This window comes from Hordeum vulgare, chromosome 4H (genome assembly GCF_904849725.1).
Source record: "Hordeum vulgare subsp. vulgare chromosome 4H, MorexV3_pseudomolecules_assembly, whole genome shotgun sequence".
In the NCBI taxonomy this organism is placed as follows: domain Eukaryota; kingdom Viridiplantae; phylum Streptophyta; class Magnoliopsida; order Poales; family Poaceae; genus Hordeum; species Hordeum vulgare.
In genome coordinates, this window is record NC_058521.1 from 606921752 (window position 1) to 606938754 (window position 17003).

The 17003-nt window shown below is 45.9% G+C and overlaps 2 protein-coding genes across 3 annotated transcripts; both read left to right on the forward strand.

Annotated features, from left to right (window-relative positions):
• Nucleotides 1-3802: 3802 nt before the first annotated feature.
• Nucleotides 3803-11669, forward strand: LOC123450042 (THO complex subunit 1). Its single transcript, XM_045127439.1, has 21 exons — nt 3803-3996; nt 4122-4205; nt 4354-4428; nt 4624-4714; nt 4836-4981; nt 5094-5165; nt 5446-5518; nt 5633-5698; nt 5841-5887; nt 6003-6074; nt 6177-6305; nt 6389-6454; nt 7212-7253; nt 7771-7887; nt 7978-8060; nt 9048-9114; nt 9489-9560; nt 9673-9723; nt 10441-10500; nt 10927-11076; nt 11154-11669. The coding sequence occupies exons 1-21, from the start codon at nt 3868-3870 to the stop codon at nt 11361-11363; spliced, it is 1902 nt and encodes a 633-aa protein (XP_044983374.1). The 5' UTR covers nt 3803-3867; the 3' UTR covers nt 11364-11669.
• Nucleotides 11670-12350: 681 nt separating this feature from the next.
• LOC123450043 (kinase-interacting family protein-like) lies at nt 12351-16759 on the forward strand. Of its 2 annotated transcripts, XM_045127440.1 has the most exons (3): nt 12351-12559; nt 13927-14360; nt 15453-16759. In XM_045127440.1, exons 2-3 carry the CDS (start codon nt 14270-14272, stop codon nt 16427-16429), a joined length of 1068 nt encoding a protein of 355 aa, XP_044983375.1. In that variant the 5' UTR covers nt 12351-12559; nt 13927-14269; the 3' UTR covers nt 16430-16759. The 2 variants fall into 2 exon arrangements, with proteins under 2 accessions (XP_044983375.1, XP_044983376.1); XM_045127441.1 differs by lacking the exons at nt 12351-12559; nt 13927-14360 and adding an exon at nt 14370-15347.
• The last annotated feature ends 244 nt before the right edge of the window (nt 16760-17003 follow it).

Consider the following 17003-nt stretch of genomic DNA (forward strand, 5'->3'; position numbering starts at 1 on the left):
AACTCCGAGATGCTTGCACCAGTCCATAAATGGATCGCTGGAGCTTGCATACCTTGTTAGCATTTTTAGGATCGACAAAACCTTCGGGTTGCATCATATACAACTCTTCCTTAAGGAAACCGTTAAGGAACGCCATTTTGACATCCATCTGCCAGATTTCATAATCGAAAAATGCAGCTATTGCTAACATGATTCTAACGGACTTAAGCATCACTACGGGTGAGAATGTCTCATCATAGTCAACTCCTTGAACTTGTGAAAAACCCTTTGCCACAAGTCGAGCTTTATAAACGGTCACATTACCGTCAGCGTCCGTCTTCTTCTTAAAGATCCATTTGTTCTGAATAGCCTTGCGGCCCTCAGGTAGTACTTCCAAAGTCCACACTTTGTTTTCATACATGGATCCTATCTCAGACTTCATGGCCTCCAGCCATTTGTTGGAATCTGGACCCACCATTGCTTCTTCATAATTTGCAGGTTCATTGTTGTCTAACAACATGATTGACAAAACGGGATTACCGTACCACTCTGGAGCAGCACGTGGTCTCGTCGACCTGCGTGGTTCGATAGGAATTTGAACCGGAGTTTCATGATCATCATCATTAACTTCCTCCTCAACCGGTGTCGCAATGACAGGGGTTTCCCCTTGCCCTGCGCCACCATCCAGAGGGATGAGAGGTTCGACAACCTCATCAAGTTCTATCTTCCTCCCACTCAATTCTCTCGAGAGAAACTCCTTCTCGAGAAAAGCTCCGTTCTTAGCAACAAACACTTTGCCCTCGGATTTGAGATAGAAGGTGTACCCAACTGTCTCTTTTGGGTAACCTATGAAGATGCACTTTTCCGCTTTGGGTTCCAGCTTTTCAGGCTGAAGCTTTTTGACATAAGCATCACATCCCCAAACTTTAAGAAACGACAACTTTGGCCTTTTGCCATAACACAGTTCGTATGGTGTCATCTCAACGGATTTTGATGGTGCCCTATTTAAAGTGAATGCAGCTGTGTCTAATGCATAAACCCAAAAACGATAACGGCAAATCGGTAAGAGACATCATAGATCGCACCATCTCTAATAAAGTACGATTACGACGTTCGGACACACCATTACGCTGTGGTGTTCCAGGCGGTGTCAACTGTGAAACAATTCCACATTGTCTTAAGTGAGCACCAAACTCGAAACTCAGATATTCACCCCCCACGATGAGACCGTAGGAACTTGATCTTCTTGTTACGATGATTTTCAACTTCACTCTGAAATTGCTTGAACTTTTCAAATGTTTCAGACTTGTGCTTCATTAAGTAGACATAACCATATCTACTCAAATCGTCAGTGAAGGTGAGAAAATAACGATATCCGCCGCATGCCTCCATGCTCATCGGACCACACACATCGGTATGTATGATTTCCAACAAGTCACTTGCACGCTCCATTGTTCCGGAGAATGGAGTTTTAGTCATCTTGCCCATGAGGCATGGTTCGCACGTGTCAAGTGAATCAAAGTCAAGTGACTCCAAAAGTCCATCGATATGGAGTTTCTTCATGCGCTTTAGACCAATATGACCTAAGCGGCAGTGCCATAAAAACATGGCGCTATCATTGTTAACTCTTACTCTTTTGGTCTCAATGTTATGTATATGTGTGTTATCACTATCAAGATTCAATATGAACAATCCTCTCACATTGGGTGCATGACCATAAAAGATATTACTCATAGAAATAGAACAACCATTATTCTCTGACTTAAACGAGTAACCGTCTCGCAATAAACAAGATCCAGATATAATGTTCATGCTCAACGCAGGCACTAAATAACAATTATTCAAGTTCATAACTAATCCTGATGGTAACTGAAGTGAAACTGTGCCGACGGCGATTGCATCAACCTTGGAACCATTTCCCACGCGCATCGTCACTTCATCTTTTGCCAGCCTTCGCTTATTCCGCAGTTCCTGTTTCGAGTTGCAAATATGAGCAACAGAACCGGTATCGAATACCCAGGCACTACTACGAGAGCTGGTTAAGTACACATCAATAACATGTATATCAAATATACCTGATTTTTCTTTGGCCGCCTTCTTATCATCCAGATACTTGGGGCAGTTGCGCTTCCAGTGACCCATACCCTTGCAATAGTAGCACTCTGTTTCAGGCTTAGGTCCAGCTTTGCGTTTCTTCGTCGGATTGGCAACAGGCTTGCCGCTCACAAATAGTCATTCTGGTACACCAGCGGTTCCCAAAGCTATGCCATTTTTGCTTTGAATACAAATGAGTAATAAAAGATATACCATTGTGACATCTTCAGAGAGTTTAATGCGAGGTTGTTTGTTAATTTCAACCAACTCGAGTACGCAACCAAGTGCTGCTTGCGCATAGCAGGTAACGAGGTAGGTGTCAATGCCAAATGAATCTACCTCATGACCCTACACAGAATATCAATAGTCATTCACCAAGCCATCGACCATAGTGGAGCCACAAAAATAGATATCTTTGAGCATAGCAGATGCATATCCATCAAATTGACAGGCCCGTGTATCTTTAAACAGTTTTCGCTCAACCGTTGGATTTCAATCAGCAAAAGCTACATTCAGTAGATGATACACTGCTAGTGCTTTTGGTGCCGCCATTCTGCTCCATGATCTTGTATTGATCCATTCGTGACTCCATGGTGCCCAACATTCTGCTACAGAAAAAATTAATCCCTAATACCCAAATCTTCCCATATCTTGTAGAGGACACAATTCCGATTAGCTCCACATCCTAGGAGATTTCTGGAAGAAAAGCATATAAACAATGTCAAGCGGCCAGCAACACATATGTAACCCTGTACCTTTGCATCAAGGCATCTATAATGTCAACCACGACTAATTTTTTACACAGTTGGGAGAGGGTAGTGGAGGCTTACTCACATCAAACGGAAGGAGAGAGAATGCTGAATCTTGGTGATGGGTGGCTGGGACCGACGACGTGCCTGGACCCAGGGACATGCAACAACACGATAGCTGTATTTTGATGGCCTACACCACTTGGTCCCTTACGCCATGGAAAGAAGGCAGGGAGTAGAGGGAGATCCCAAAGGGCAACGGCTATCTGATATCCCTCGCGCCCGCAGAGCCACGAAAAGAAGTCAGGGAGGAGAGGGAGCTCCTTAAGGGCGACAACGAGCCAAGATCCCTCGCGCCTGCAGGGGAGCAGGAGGTTGCAGAACGAGGAGGCTAGGGATGGCTGATGGGGAGGGGAAGATTATGAACGGAGAAGAAGACCGGCCGTTGTCGTCCTTAACGATGCCGTCCCACCCTCCCATCGGGTGCTTGCGGCCTTTGCTGTCGGAGATGGGATGGCGGGCGGGGCTCGGCAGTTGGGGGCGGTGGGCCGGGTGCGGGGGTGGGCAGGCGCAGCATGGGGGCCGGCGGCGAGGGGGTCGGGGGTAGGCGGCGTGGTGTGGGTTTCGGCGGGGCTGGGTTCGCCGGCGACGAGGGGGTCGGGGTGGGCGGGGCGTCGTGCGGGCTGGTGGGGCGGGGGCAGGGGTGGGCGGGCGTGGGGCTGAACGATGGGGAAGACGTGCGCGGGGTGGTGGGGTTTATCGTTTCGTTAATAATGTACGAGGTGCGGAGGTAGAGGGCCTTTTTAGTGAACCGGTTGTTTTCTTTATTTAATCGCCTGGTTTATGAAGGGTTGGAAAAAATCGATGAAAGTGCTAGCTGGAGGAGGAGGGGATCGTAAGAGGTCGAACCATCGCCACAAACGACAGATCCCCGAGATAAAAAAAAAGTAACTTTACAAGTGAGACGCAGGCCGTTCGGTCCGTGGAAGCAGACCAGACAGAGCGACCAGTCCCTGAACCCTACCAGCGAGTCGCCTCCCTCGCCATGGCGGAGCCCTCGCCGCCGCCGTCTAACTCCGGCCTCCGCATCCTCCTCGCCAAGGACCGCGCGGCCACTTCCTCTCCCTCCGCGCCCGCGGCCGTCTCCAGCCACGCCGACCGCGACCGCATCATCGTGAGCCCCCTCCCCCCATCCCGTACCCTAGGCGCTTCGGCGCGATATGCTCCAGTCCGGGAGGAAGATAGGCCGCCAATTCGGGCGGGAATTTCCCTAAACTCGAATCGTTTGCTCGGTCGCAGGGAGTGTTCCGGACCGCGCTGTCTAGGAACGAAGCCCCCGAAGCTTTCGCCCTCCAGGCAGTTCAGGAAGCGATTAAGCCTCAGGTATGTATCTACCGCACAACTAGATTTTTTGTTAGACGATATCAGTCCTGTTCTGCTTTACTGTATGTATTTGGTAATCCTTGAGCTGTGGTGTGTTATAAATGCATAGGCATGTAATCTTAAGCCGGTTTCTCATCTGATTTCGCAGAAGCAAACCGTGCTGGTTCTAGAGGAGAACCAGACCTTGGAGAATGCTCTTCGGAGGCTGCTGCAGGAACTTGTAGTAAGCTTCTTTCACGCAAACTCATGTGCACATTTTCAGTTGTCTGACCACGTGGCTATATGCAATCCACTAAATGTTTCTTTATTATTATGGTTGATGACCGACTGCAAATTGCCCAGGCACTTTTTATTTGCTCATCATGCAATCCTAGAAGCCAATTTCGATTGCTGATTCTGTTTCATAATTTTACTCTAGTCATCTGCAGTTCAATCGGGTAAAGGAATTATGCAATATGGAAACTCATTGGATAGCGGGGAAACTAATTGCCTGATAACACGTCTTCTTGGTCAGTCACAATTCTTTTACCAGTCTTGTCCAAATATTTTTATTACCCACATCAGTTTCTGAGACTGAAAGCATGCATAGTGTTTATTTTATTCTGATAAATCCAACTTCTGCCATATTAGATATCATGCTTTACCTTTGTGAAAGAGGGCATGTTGAGGGTGGCATGGTATTCCAGTTATTGGAAGATCTGACGGATATGTCAACTATCAAAGACTGCAAAGATGTCTTTGGGTATATTGAGAGCAAGCAGGATATCTTGGGGAAGGTAATTGTGAATTTGTGAATTGCACTCATTTTTTAATGGTTTGTGGTGCCGGTATGATTCACATAATGTATGTTCATTGTTTTGCTAAATGGATTTTTTGGGTTAATTCTAGCAAGAGCTATTTGGGCGTGGCAAGTTGGTTATGCTGAGGACTTGCAACCAACTACTTCGAAGACTTTCAAAGGTTAGCCTGGTTATTTTATTTTGTCTAATCTTTAGCTAATTTGTTGTAGTTATCATAGTACTGATTAAACTGAGACTGGTGGGTGGTTTATCTACTACCAAACTGAAATTGTTCAATACAAGCTTTCCAGTGATAACTTTATTGTGTAATAAATGTGCTATTGGCCTTATCAGTGAAAAGTTTTCGACCATTACTTTCAGCGAGCTTCTCAAGAGCACTAGTTTTATTTCTTGGAGTTTCATCTGATACATAGTTTGTATTCTATACTATGAAATTTCAGTCGAACGATGTTGTGTTCTGCGGACGCATTATCATGTTCCTGGCACATTTCTTCCCATTGTCAGAGCGTTCAGGTTTGCATATTACATCTTCCGCTACTCCAGCTAGTTTGGCTCCTTGTTGACAAGGAATTATAACTATCCTCTGGGTACACTGCTTATTTTTGTTCTTCTGTTTTTACTTATCAGCTCTCAATATCAAGGGAGTTTTCAACACATCAAATGAAACTAAATACGAGAAAGATGCCACTGACGGTCAGTACAATTGTCCTGACAAGAATAACTGCTATATGATTTATATTTTGAATGTTACGTCGCAAATTTATACTGTTCTTTCCCATCTTCATGCAAGTGTATTGTAAATGATAGCATTTCCTAATGCGCCTCTGTATCACAGGAATTTCTGTTGATTTCAACTTCTACCAGACCCTGTGGAGTCTACAGGTTGATATATTGTGCTTGTTAATCTCTGTGATTCAAAATCATCATTATGCCACCTGTTAATTTCTGAACGTGAGGTTCCTTCAGTTCTTAACTTTGGGTTTTATTTTCATTCTAGGAGCATTTCAGGAACCCAGCCTTGACTACTACAAATCCAACAAAGTGGCAAAAGTTCTCGTCTAATTTAACGGTACATTCTCCTTTATTTTTCCATTGACATGCAGCCTTTTACCTTTCCCTGTTCAATGTTTCTATTCTGAACTTCTGTTTGATGCTAATAACTAAATTTCAGGTCGTGTTAAGCACATTTGAGGCTCAGCCTCTCAGCGATGCTGACGGAAAACATAATAATCTTGAGCAGGAGGAAGATGCTGCCTTTAATATTAAGTACCTTACTAGCAGTAAATTGATGGGTTTGGAGGTAATTCTTGTTGAGCAACTGACTAGTTTCTTTTGTGACTGTTCACTGTTGTTGTATAACCGTATAACATTCTTTATATGCAGTTGAAAGACGCAAGTTTTCGACGCCACATCCTTGTCCAATGCCTTATATTTTTTGACTATCTCAAGGTACACATATTTTGAGTTTAGGTTGTAATCTAACATCAGCTTGTCCCTATTGTACATTCTTGTTCAATTTTCCAAACATTCAGGGGTTTCTTTTTCTGTCCATTCCGTGATAATGTTTTTGTATTCTGAATAGCTGCAAAAGCAAAAAAATAGCACTTCTCCCTGTAAATCTTCTTTAATTTCGTTGCATCTTAGTTCTGTATATTTATATGTATTATTTCCTGTGCTCTGTCCAAATCAAGTCTAAAATGCTGAGTGACTGCATCTGGGCTACATGTGCCATTACATAAATTGCTTCTTTCTCCGCTTTCTCTCTTCCATGCAAGTCTCACCTGCTTGTGTTCCACACTGGCCAGCTTCTCACTATTTTAAATGACACTGATGGGAAGGAGATGCAGTCGCTAACTTTCTCATGTACCTAGCTAAGAGTAACTATGGCCATAGTTGATATAATAGCATTACTGTCACTTATGGTTGCTGCTGTTACTGTGGCATAATGTATGATCAATGCCGTAGAATGCTGACATGCATCTGGCAATAATCTGAAGGAAAGTTATAACCTATAACTAATGTGGACTATCAAGCTAATTTTTTGTTGGGTCGTGATGTATGAACTGGAATGTACATGCTGAATCTTGCGATCATCATAGACAACAGTAGTACTTGTTCCCATTATTTCAGCTCAGTTACCTGTCGTTGATTAGCCTGCTACTATCTGTGTGGTGTGAATCACTGACTAAATTATTCTGTTCACCAGGCGCCTGGAAAGAGTGACAAGGATGGTCCATCCGAGAGCATGGTAAACAAATACCCTAACTGTTTATTTTGACATGCAATTATTACTTAGTAAATAGGTAATATAACTCACATACCATAGGTATGAAGACCTGGGACAATGTAACTCAGTAATATTCAACATTTTGGTAAATTCATATCTCATTACATAACTGTTAGCAGTATATTGTGACATTTCAACAGCTATGTGACAAACGTGGCATTTATACTTGTGAAATCCTTTATTTTGGGTGTGTCATTCCTGGTATTTGTGTGACTCTGCAGTGCAGATAATAACCTATAGGTATACCTATGTTGGTAGAATTAATTGTTATGACCTATTGGTTTATACTCTTATAGTCTTATAACATTGTTCAATTTGGCCTCCAATTATAGGTGTATGCTTTACATAAAGGGTTCAAATATAATTATAGGTGATTGTCTTAGTTATTGGTTTCTTTGAGGGGCTTATTGGACCATCATTCAGTTATGAGTCAATTCTGTCGATAAGATAATCTTATCTCTTGTCCCCCTTTAATCAGAAAGAGGAAATCAAATCCTGTGAAGAGCGTGTCAAAAATCTTCTGGAGATGATTCCACCGAAAGGGAAGGAATTCCTACAAAGCATCGAGCATATTCTTGAACGGGAGAAAAACTGGGTATATACTTTGCTGCAGTGTACTAGTCTTATACCTTTGATGCAGGATTTCCACCACCACTTCTCATCCCTCTGCTTGCATTTTGAAAAGGTATGGTGGAAGAGAGATGGATGTCCAGCATTTGAAAAACAACCTTCTGAAAAGAAGCCAGGTCAAGCTGGAGCCAGAAAACGGTGTGCTACTTGCTTTCTTCAGGCATTACATGTTTTCTGATTTGTTCTTATTTGTGTTGCTGCTAGCATGCTTAGTCGAGCAGAATGTTTGTAAGTGTATAACTGTCTGAAAGCAGAAATCATTTTAATATTAACCACGAAAACTGCATTTATCGACCATGTTATTAGTGAGTAGTTATATATTTGGTTATCCATAAAAATGATATATATTTGGTTAAGCACTCGATAATTTTGTAGTGGCTGTTAGTTCGTTCAGACTTCAGAGTCAGGTGTAACTTGGTGCATGTAGCGGGAAAACACCTTTTTGTGAACCGTAATGAAGCATACATATGGAGTTTCATGCCTAGCTGGTTTTTGGAGTTTCATGCCTAGATTTTTATCATTATTTTGCCTAGCATTTGGAACCTTCACTACTTGATTAATTTTTGTCTCGAGAGAAGCATGGAATTGACCAGTTTGACCAGCATTTCATATCAAATGTCAGGACATATGTATGCTAATTAATGTAGTGAGACGGGTTATGGAGTCCATGTGTGGTATTATATTGTTCAGAATCCTGCCAAATATTATAATTTTCTACAGTGAAGGATCCAGGAATGGATAATAACATCGATTGCCTCATTGTAATTTTTTTGTTCTAGATTTGTATAAGAGAAAGTAACCATTTGATGAATTTACATATAAAGTGCTGCATAAATTATTTGACCCAACACACTTCCTATTTCCGTACCAATTTCGTAGTATAAATCCCGAATTTACTAGTTGATAAATTGAAGATATAGGGCAACAGTAAATACTGGCTAGTCCGGTGATAGATTTTAAGCTGTTTTCCCTCTTGTAATTTGAGAGCGTATTATGATGTGCAATACTGATAGAATTTTAAGCTGTTCTCACTCATGTAATATGAGAGCTTATTATATTGTGCTCTACTGTGTTCACTGTACTAATTTATAGCTGTTTTCACTTTTTTTTCTTCTTTTGTTGTAGTAAGCCAAGGTGGAGATTGGGAAACAAGGAACTTGCCCAACTGTGGAAATGGGCAGAATTAAACCCTGTACGTTTTAAGCTACAACCCCCCGCTATTATCCTATTGGACTGGGTATTATAATGTATATAACTGCAAAAAGCGCTGGTTTTAGCCTTTTAGGCCCTTTTTCGTACTGGTAGAGTATAAAAGAACTTACCTTTTCTTACTCTCCAAATTTACTTCTATTTAAGAAATATGAGTTTGAGTGGGGACATTTCAGCAGGACAGGGGCCTTGTACAAATTTGCTGCAAGTTACTGCCCTGTTGGTTGAATGGCCTACACAGTATTGATAAATTATCATCCAATTACCTGTATGTGCCTTGAGTTACCTTTTTTGGCCATACAGTTTTTGAAGGTTCAGTTTTTTGGAACACACATCTCATTTGCATTGAAATTGCAGGATGCTTTGACTGATTCTGACCGAGTCCGCATGCCATCAGTTACAGAATATTGGAAACCACTGGCAGAAGATGTAAGCACTTCAGTTTTTCTTCCATTTTTATTCTACACCTCTGATTCAATCATCCTTTTATTTTACTTATTAGGATAGTCCTCTAATACTGACTTTGAATGAAAAATTGCAGATGGACACATCTGCTGGAATTGAGGAGGAGTATCATCACAAAAATAATCGCGTAAGTTCAAATCCCGGCCTAATTATTTCCTCGAGCGACTGCTGTACTAAAAGATTCTGACGAGGAACTCTGCTGGATCCAAATTAGTTAATATGTGTGCGCAAGTCATCCATACCTAAAATTGTAGTTGATGCCAAGGATTTATTAAATCGGACCCAGCTCTCCATTGAACCAGTAACATATTATTCTCCCAAAGAAGTTGTGCTAAAAACTGAATAGATAAATATAATTTTCTCATATTTGCTGATCTGTGTAGGGATTAAGCTGGGAATTTAATACGTTATTGTGCTAACATGTATCATGGTAAAAGAAAAACACTTGGAAGCAGGCATGTGTATCCTCTGTTATTAAAATTCAGGTCCTCTCAGCCCATGATCTACCTGACACAATGCTGATATGCACTGCTCTCTGTGAAGAAGAGAATGTTGTTGACATAGTTCTCGACCGGTAACGGGTCTCGTCCCACAGACCCACACCCGTCCCACAGACCCACACCAAGACAGGGATGGTTCAAATCACATTAGGCAGAAACAAAAGGCCCTGAGCTTTTATCAGTGTCTCAGTGGACTGTTCATGAATTGAGGTCCTCATTTCGTGGACGCCGATTTCAAGAGTGTTATTTTTGGGTTTGCGTATATGACCTGATGTCAGAAACATCATTGCAATCTTGTTTTGAATACGTTTGGTGGTCTCAAAAGCAGTTTTTGTTTTAAACAGGTTTATTGCTGGAAAGGTTTACGGTTTCAAGCCAGGCAAGATTTGGAGGGATTTTCTCGGGTATGTATTATGTTGTTGCTATTACAGTCTCTTTTACTTGTACACCCTTGTTTTTTTAATATAAGACGTTTTGGTAGTTCAAATTAAACTGCCAAAACGTCTTACATTTAAAAAAAATGTGAAAATAAAAATATGTATTTGTGTAAAAATGTGTGCTTAGCAAACATTTGTGCAAGAGCAATACACATGTTTATGTGCTCTACAAGAGGAACCGAATTTGTCCCCTTCATTGCTATGTTAGTCATTCATCATGTCTTTTATACAGGTCACAAATGGGCATATTTTGCTAGTTCACATGCTTTCTCACCAAAATAAATAAATGGAATACTATGATTTTAATTCAACCGCCATGAGTATGTGAGCACAAAATCCATGTCTAGTTTGCCATGTTTTTATCATCAGCTGATGTTTACCGCCTTGTTTCAGTTTTGTGATTACGGGATAGAGGGGGTTGTACCTCCCGAGCTCCTGCCACCCGACGTCCGCGCCAAATTCAATTCTAAGCCCGGGGAGAAGGCCAAACGGCCTAAACGGGAAGACACAAAAGGCACTTCAGCTCACCCCAAAGAGCCACAGGTACCTAGGGCATGATCTGGCGCATACCTGGGCTATCATAACCCTTAATATGCATCTTATGCCTTGGCTGCGTGAAGGTTGCCGCGGCCACGCCCGAGACGGACGGTGGCGGCAGCGGGGGCGACCAGGAGGAAGGTGCGGTGCCCATGGACTCGGACAATGGCGCGGCGGAGGACGGCCAGAAGCGCAGCCCCGGCGAGGTCTCGGGGCCCGAGTCCGGGCAGTGCGAGGCCGAAGATGACGGTGAAGATAACACGAAAAGCGCGCATAGTAGGGATCGTCGGTAGGGGGTGACAAAACAGGCATAGAAGGATTTTCTCCTCCCAAGGGAGGGGATGATGATGTTGTATCATGTTTCCAACTTTTTTGATTCAGTTTGCCGTTTCTCGATTGGGGCCGCCATCTAAGCTGAGACATTAGTTAATTATCACAGAGGTTAACGTCTTCCCTGATTATTGCACTACTAGTCGACACCCCTGTGTTTAGCCTGACATGTAAGCACAACTTATATAGCAACTAAGTAGGAAAGCTCCATGTGTTTGTAATGTGCTGCCCGTTTTACAGTTTGTTTTCAAGAGACCATTTTATTTGAAGGCGTTCTTTACCAGCCATAGAAGTTTCATAGCCAGAGCTGCTGCGAGTGCAAGCACTAGAATTATGTTTAGGAAATCGGCGAGAATCTTGCCGTGAGTGAGATCCCGTTGCGAATTTTGAATCCTTGAAATGTTTTTCGTGCAATTCTGGCTGGCAAGCCGGGCAGCGGGTTCAAGTCCTCGTGTGCTGCTCTGTTTGTTGGCATGCCGATTTCTCCGAAGGTCATTTTCTTCCGTGGCATTATGTTTCTAGGGCCATTGAAATATCGTATTCCAGAGTGTTTGGTTTCATCCACCGCATTTATTCAGGAAATTGGTGAATTGTGAATTTGAAATTCGAATCCTCGGAAGTGTTTTTGGGCGGAAACCTGTGAACGCCAACCCCGTTGGTATGATTGATTGAGTGACGCCCGTATAATAATATAATAATAATAAAGCGAAGCCGTCCTGTAACGGATCATGGTTGTTGTTTTTGGCTTTTCTTTCTGCTGCTGCTTCCGTTGGAATTAATTACATTCACCGGCCCCGGCCAAGGTCTCATCTGTACCGCCCGTTGGACACCGTGAACGGCTGGGATGAAGGATGGGACCTGCCCCGGCCACTGTCCTTGGAAGCTTTTGCTTGGACGACACACACAAGTCACGAACTAGCTATATATGCTCAGCTCAGCTCAGCTGAGGTCTCTTTCTTTCTGTGTGCCCAGTGGTAGTACCAGCACCAGTGTGAAGGAAGGAAGGAAGGGCCAGCTGCTTCTGCTTCCTTTGCCTCCCAGAGAGGCAGAGACGAGAGTAGAGTGAAGCAGAGGAGGAAGATCAATGGCGCTCTCTCCCTCCTCCCCATCCTCTTCCTCATCCATGGCTCTTCCTCGCGTCCATCCCTGCTGACTACTTGTAAGTAGCCTTCCCTCCCTCTCTCTCTCTCTCCCCCTCTCTCTCTGTGCCGCCGTTTCTGGAGAGATGATTCATCAGTGTGTCTCCCCCGTTTGTTTGTAGCAGCAGCAGCAAAGGTGTTGGTAACTTTAATTTGAAATGCATCGAACCACCTCATGTTGTACTACTATTAGATTTCCACCTTTTATTCCATGTAATGGACGGATAAAGGGCCTCCGTCCGAGCTAGCTAGCTAGCTAGCATATTTTCCAACCATGAACCACGGCGATATGAACAAGAGATTGCTGGGAGCTTGTTTAATAGCAGCAACTAAATAGATAGATCCCTTGCTTGTCCTCCACAGGAAGAACACTGGTCAGTAGTAGTAGTAGTAGTAATTCCATGTCCTTGTCCCCCTCCACGCTTCATGACGGACCTCCTCCTCTGTTTCCTTTGGTAGTAGAGTAGTGGTACTATTACTAGTATTACTCCTAGTGGTAGTAGTTACATTGGTCAGTAAAAAAGGGTCCAGAATTTAAGACTTGTCCCTCTGTTTGGGAAAGGAAGGGAAAAAACAAAAAAACGAGGCTTGTTACCAGTACTTATTATACTAGCAGTAGAAGCCAGCGATCATCTCCACTCCAATGTCCTCTTGTATTCATTATTAGTACTATTAGTATTCCCCAACTGTGGCATGGCATGGCCACTTTAATTAATTAAGTGTTACATTATAGTATATGAGTAACGGCCTTGTGCATCCACAAAATCTTGTTGGTACTAATAGTCCAAATGCAAATACTACTCTAGTGCTAGTGTTGGGCCTGAGCCACAGGTGTGTTTACAAAGTGATGATCAAGGCGGGTTAAGCATTTGAAATCACCATGCCATGCCTATGCTCACACCTACCTACGCCATGGCATCCGCAGATGATCATCCGTTTCCTTTCCTCTGGGCCCGCTCGCGTGGAGATTCGTGACGACGGGATTCGTGGGAGGTCACATCGTTGCTGGACGGCGTAGGACCCGATGGAGCATGCACGGATGATCGTGTCCACCACGCCGCAGCTGCAGCTGCAAGGCGTCACGTCTCGGCGCTTCAGCATTCTTGTCTACTGCTTACTGTTCCCATGCCTACTTTTTCTCCATACACGGCCTCGTGTCCTGCAGTAGCCCGCAAGTCCACCACACTCACGTCATGTCACGTAGCCTCAGCCTTGCTGTCCACTGTTTCAGCGGCGCCCTCCCCATTTTTTCTCCTCATGCTGTTTTATTTTCTTCTAGTACTAGTATTGCTGTACAACTGTGCTCTACTCCGCTTGCTTTCTCATTACGTGACGCCATGGCTTTTGCTTTGTGTTTGGTGTTGCTGATGCTGATGCTGACTGACAGGGACAGGGACTTGGCGAGCGCTCTGCAGAAAGAGAAAGAAACAAATTAAGCTCTTGTTGTTCACGGGCGGGCGAGCGAGCGGCGTGGGTTTGGCTTTGGCTTGTGCCACGCGCCTTCCCTTCCCTTTCCCTAACGCAGCAATCGCCGGCCGTGGCAGGCCAAGCGACGACGGAGGCAGTCAGCCAGCCACCAGCTACATCTGCCTACGCAACTCTACTCTACTCTACTCTACTCTACGAGGAGGCAGCAGCCAGCAGGCCAGGGCCGGCATCCTCTTCTCTCATCGGAGCGAGAGATCACAAGTTGGCAAGCGCAACAAGCCAATTCAGGAGGCAGGCTTGGCATGGAGAAGATGATGCAGCAGCATGAGGAGGAGCATCAAGTGAATAAGATGATGCAAGTGTGCCCGCCCTGGCTCCACGCGGCCATCGCAGGTACCCATCCATTTCTCCTTCCTCATATTATTATCTCTCTCGTGCCAGACATCTTCTCTTCATGCTCTGTGCGTGGGCCGGTTCATGTCCCATGCCGATGAAGCCACCTCCTTCCTTTCCTATGACGCACACTGCTTGCTTGCTTGCTGGTACTAGCACAGTACAGTGTAGTACAGTACTGACGAGAGAGAGGGAGAGAGAGAGAGGGGGAGAGAGCTCACGGTCACGGGTGTCCTGTGATTCGCATTAATGCCGCCGAGGATTCTCACCTACGGACACCGACTAGTAGCATCATCACTGTGGACTGTGGCTGCGAGGGAGCGCAGGAGTGACAGTGCTCTACAGACTAGAGCACAACGGTTCATGCCCTGCACGGGCACGGGACTATTCCGCGGTATGTATGTACCTACATTGTTTAAAGGAGCTAGGGGAGATGACCGGTGCGTGCGACTGTGCCTCCTGCCGTGCCCAAGCCATGACGCCTTTTCTCTTTCTTTTCTTCACTAGCTCCTCCCTCCAAAAATCTCGTCCTCTGCTCTGCATGACTGCATCAGCCATCAGGGTTGGGTTGTGGTTGGATTCTTCCTTGCTTGCTTTTGCTTTCGCCACCTCCTCTCCTCCTGATTTCCCATTTCGAAATTTCAACTCCTCCACGCCCACCTCCAAAACCATAACCATGCATGCATGCACGCACATTCGTTCGCTAGCAAAGAAAAGGAACATTGCTACTGCCACGTGACAAAGTTGGCAAAGCCATCATCTATCCCGGGTCAACCCTTTCACCTGCACTGCATGCATTGCAGGCCGCCGCAGTGCTCGCAAAAATCCAATACACGGCCAGCGAGCGCTCATGTCACGGACTCGCACTCTCACTTCACATTCCACTGTTTTCTTTCCTTTGTTTTGTTTTTACCCTTGCATATATCTGTAGTTTCTTCTACGATTAAAAGGATCACTCTCTACATAAAATTAGTTGCAACATGAAAGGTTTCTACACATAATTACTCCCAACATTTTTTACTTTGATCCATGCATGCATGCATGCATTTCCTCTGAGCATTGATGTGTGTGTGTGTGTGTGTGTGTGTGCAGACATCGAGCAGCGCGTGCGCGCGCTGGCGGCGGGCGTGCCGGACGACGACGCGGCGGCGGACCACTCCTTCGCGCAGCGCGCCGAGAACTACTACCGCCGCCGCCCGCAGCTGCTCGCGCTCCTCACCGACCTCCACCACCGCTACCTCTACCTCGCCGACCGCTACGCCCAGTCCCTCCTCTCTAACGCTAACGCCAAGTCCTCTGCCAACCTCAACGCCATCTCTGCCTCCGACTGCTCCTCCGACGTCGACGACCGCTCCTCCGACGCCGGCAGCTCCCTCTCCTACCAGCCCCACCCCGGCATCAACGCCGCCGATGACCACATTCATTTCGCCGACCTGGTGGTGGCGGAGCTGGTGATGGCGTGGGTGGACCGGGACGTGCTGGCGGACGAGGCGGACCGCCGGAGGGCCGAGTCGGCGCGCAAGATCGACCTGCAGGGCAGCCTGCTGGAGGTGCTCGAGTCGGAGCGGCTCGTCCTGCTGGGCGAGAACGCGCGACTGGCATTCCGCGCCTCGGCCGCCGACGAGGAGGCCGCGGCGGCGGCAGCCGAGCTCGGGTACACGCGCCGCCGCGCGGCAGACCTGGCGCGGCTGGCCGTGAAGCTGCGGGACGACCACCGGGCGTGCATGCTCGGGCGGAAGGTCGAGGCGCTGCAGGCGCAGGTGTACGGGCTGGAGCTCCGAAACCGCGAGTGCTTCGAGGCCATGGCCGCCTGGGAGGCCGAGCGCAAGGCCGGCGTCGGCGAGATCGACCGCCTGCGCGCCGAGAACCGCCGCCTCGCCGCGGAGGCAGCCCAGGCTGCGGCTGCGTCGAGGAGGAAGCGCGGCGGCAAGGGCGGCAGCGGGAGCGGGTGGTGGTGGCTGGCCAGGGTGCGGCTGGCCGCGGAGTGCGCGCCGTCGTCGGTGACGGTGAGCAAGGTCGGCGAGCAGATGAAGGGCGGCAAGTACAACGGCGGCTGCTTCTGCCTGTAAGGCATCGGCGGCGACCGGCGGCGAGGGTCTCTGCTGCTTTTGGTGCTTCTTTTTGGTTTGCCCCCCTTGGATTATGGCGATATTACTCAGGGGAGCGTAGAGGAAGGGATGGTTTAGGCTGGGGTTATTACGAGGCAATGAAGGGTCTAAGATGATAATTGAGTAGCTGTTCTTTGACTGGTTTACTCCACCACTGTCACTGGCACTAATGGAGCTGTTATGCTTTTGTTGGTCGAGATTTGCAAAGTATATATGGAGTCCAGTACTGTTATGAGGTACAATGTAGTAGTAGTTAGTAGTGTCTAATGTGATGCAAACTTGTCAGTTTAAGCTGCTGTCTCAACAAGTAAGTGGGTTAATTTCTGATACATATGTAATTATGTATGTGCCGGCCGCATGAGCGACACCCCAGAATATATATATATAAATATATTCACTATGCCTTTTTCTTTGGAAAAGGAGGATACTAAGTGCATCTCCAATGGTCGTATGATCATCGTTGATAAAATTGCCACATAAATAAAAAAACTCTTAAGATCCACAAATGGCTAGAAACCGAGCAAATACGGCAAGA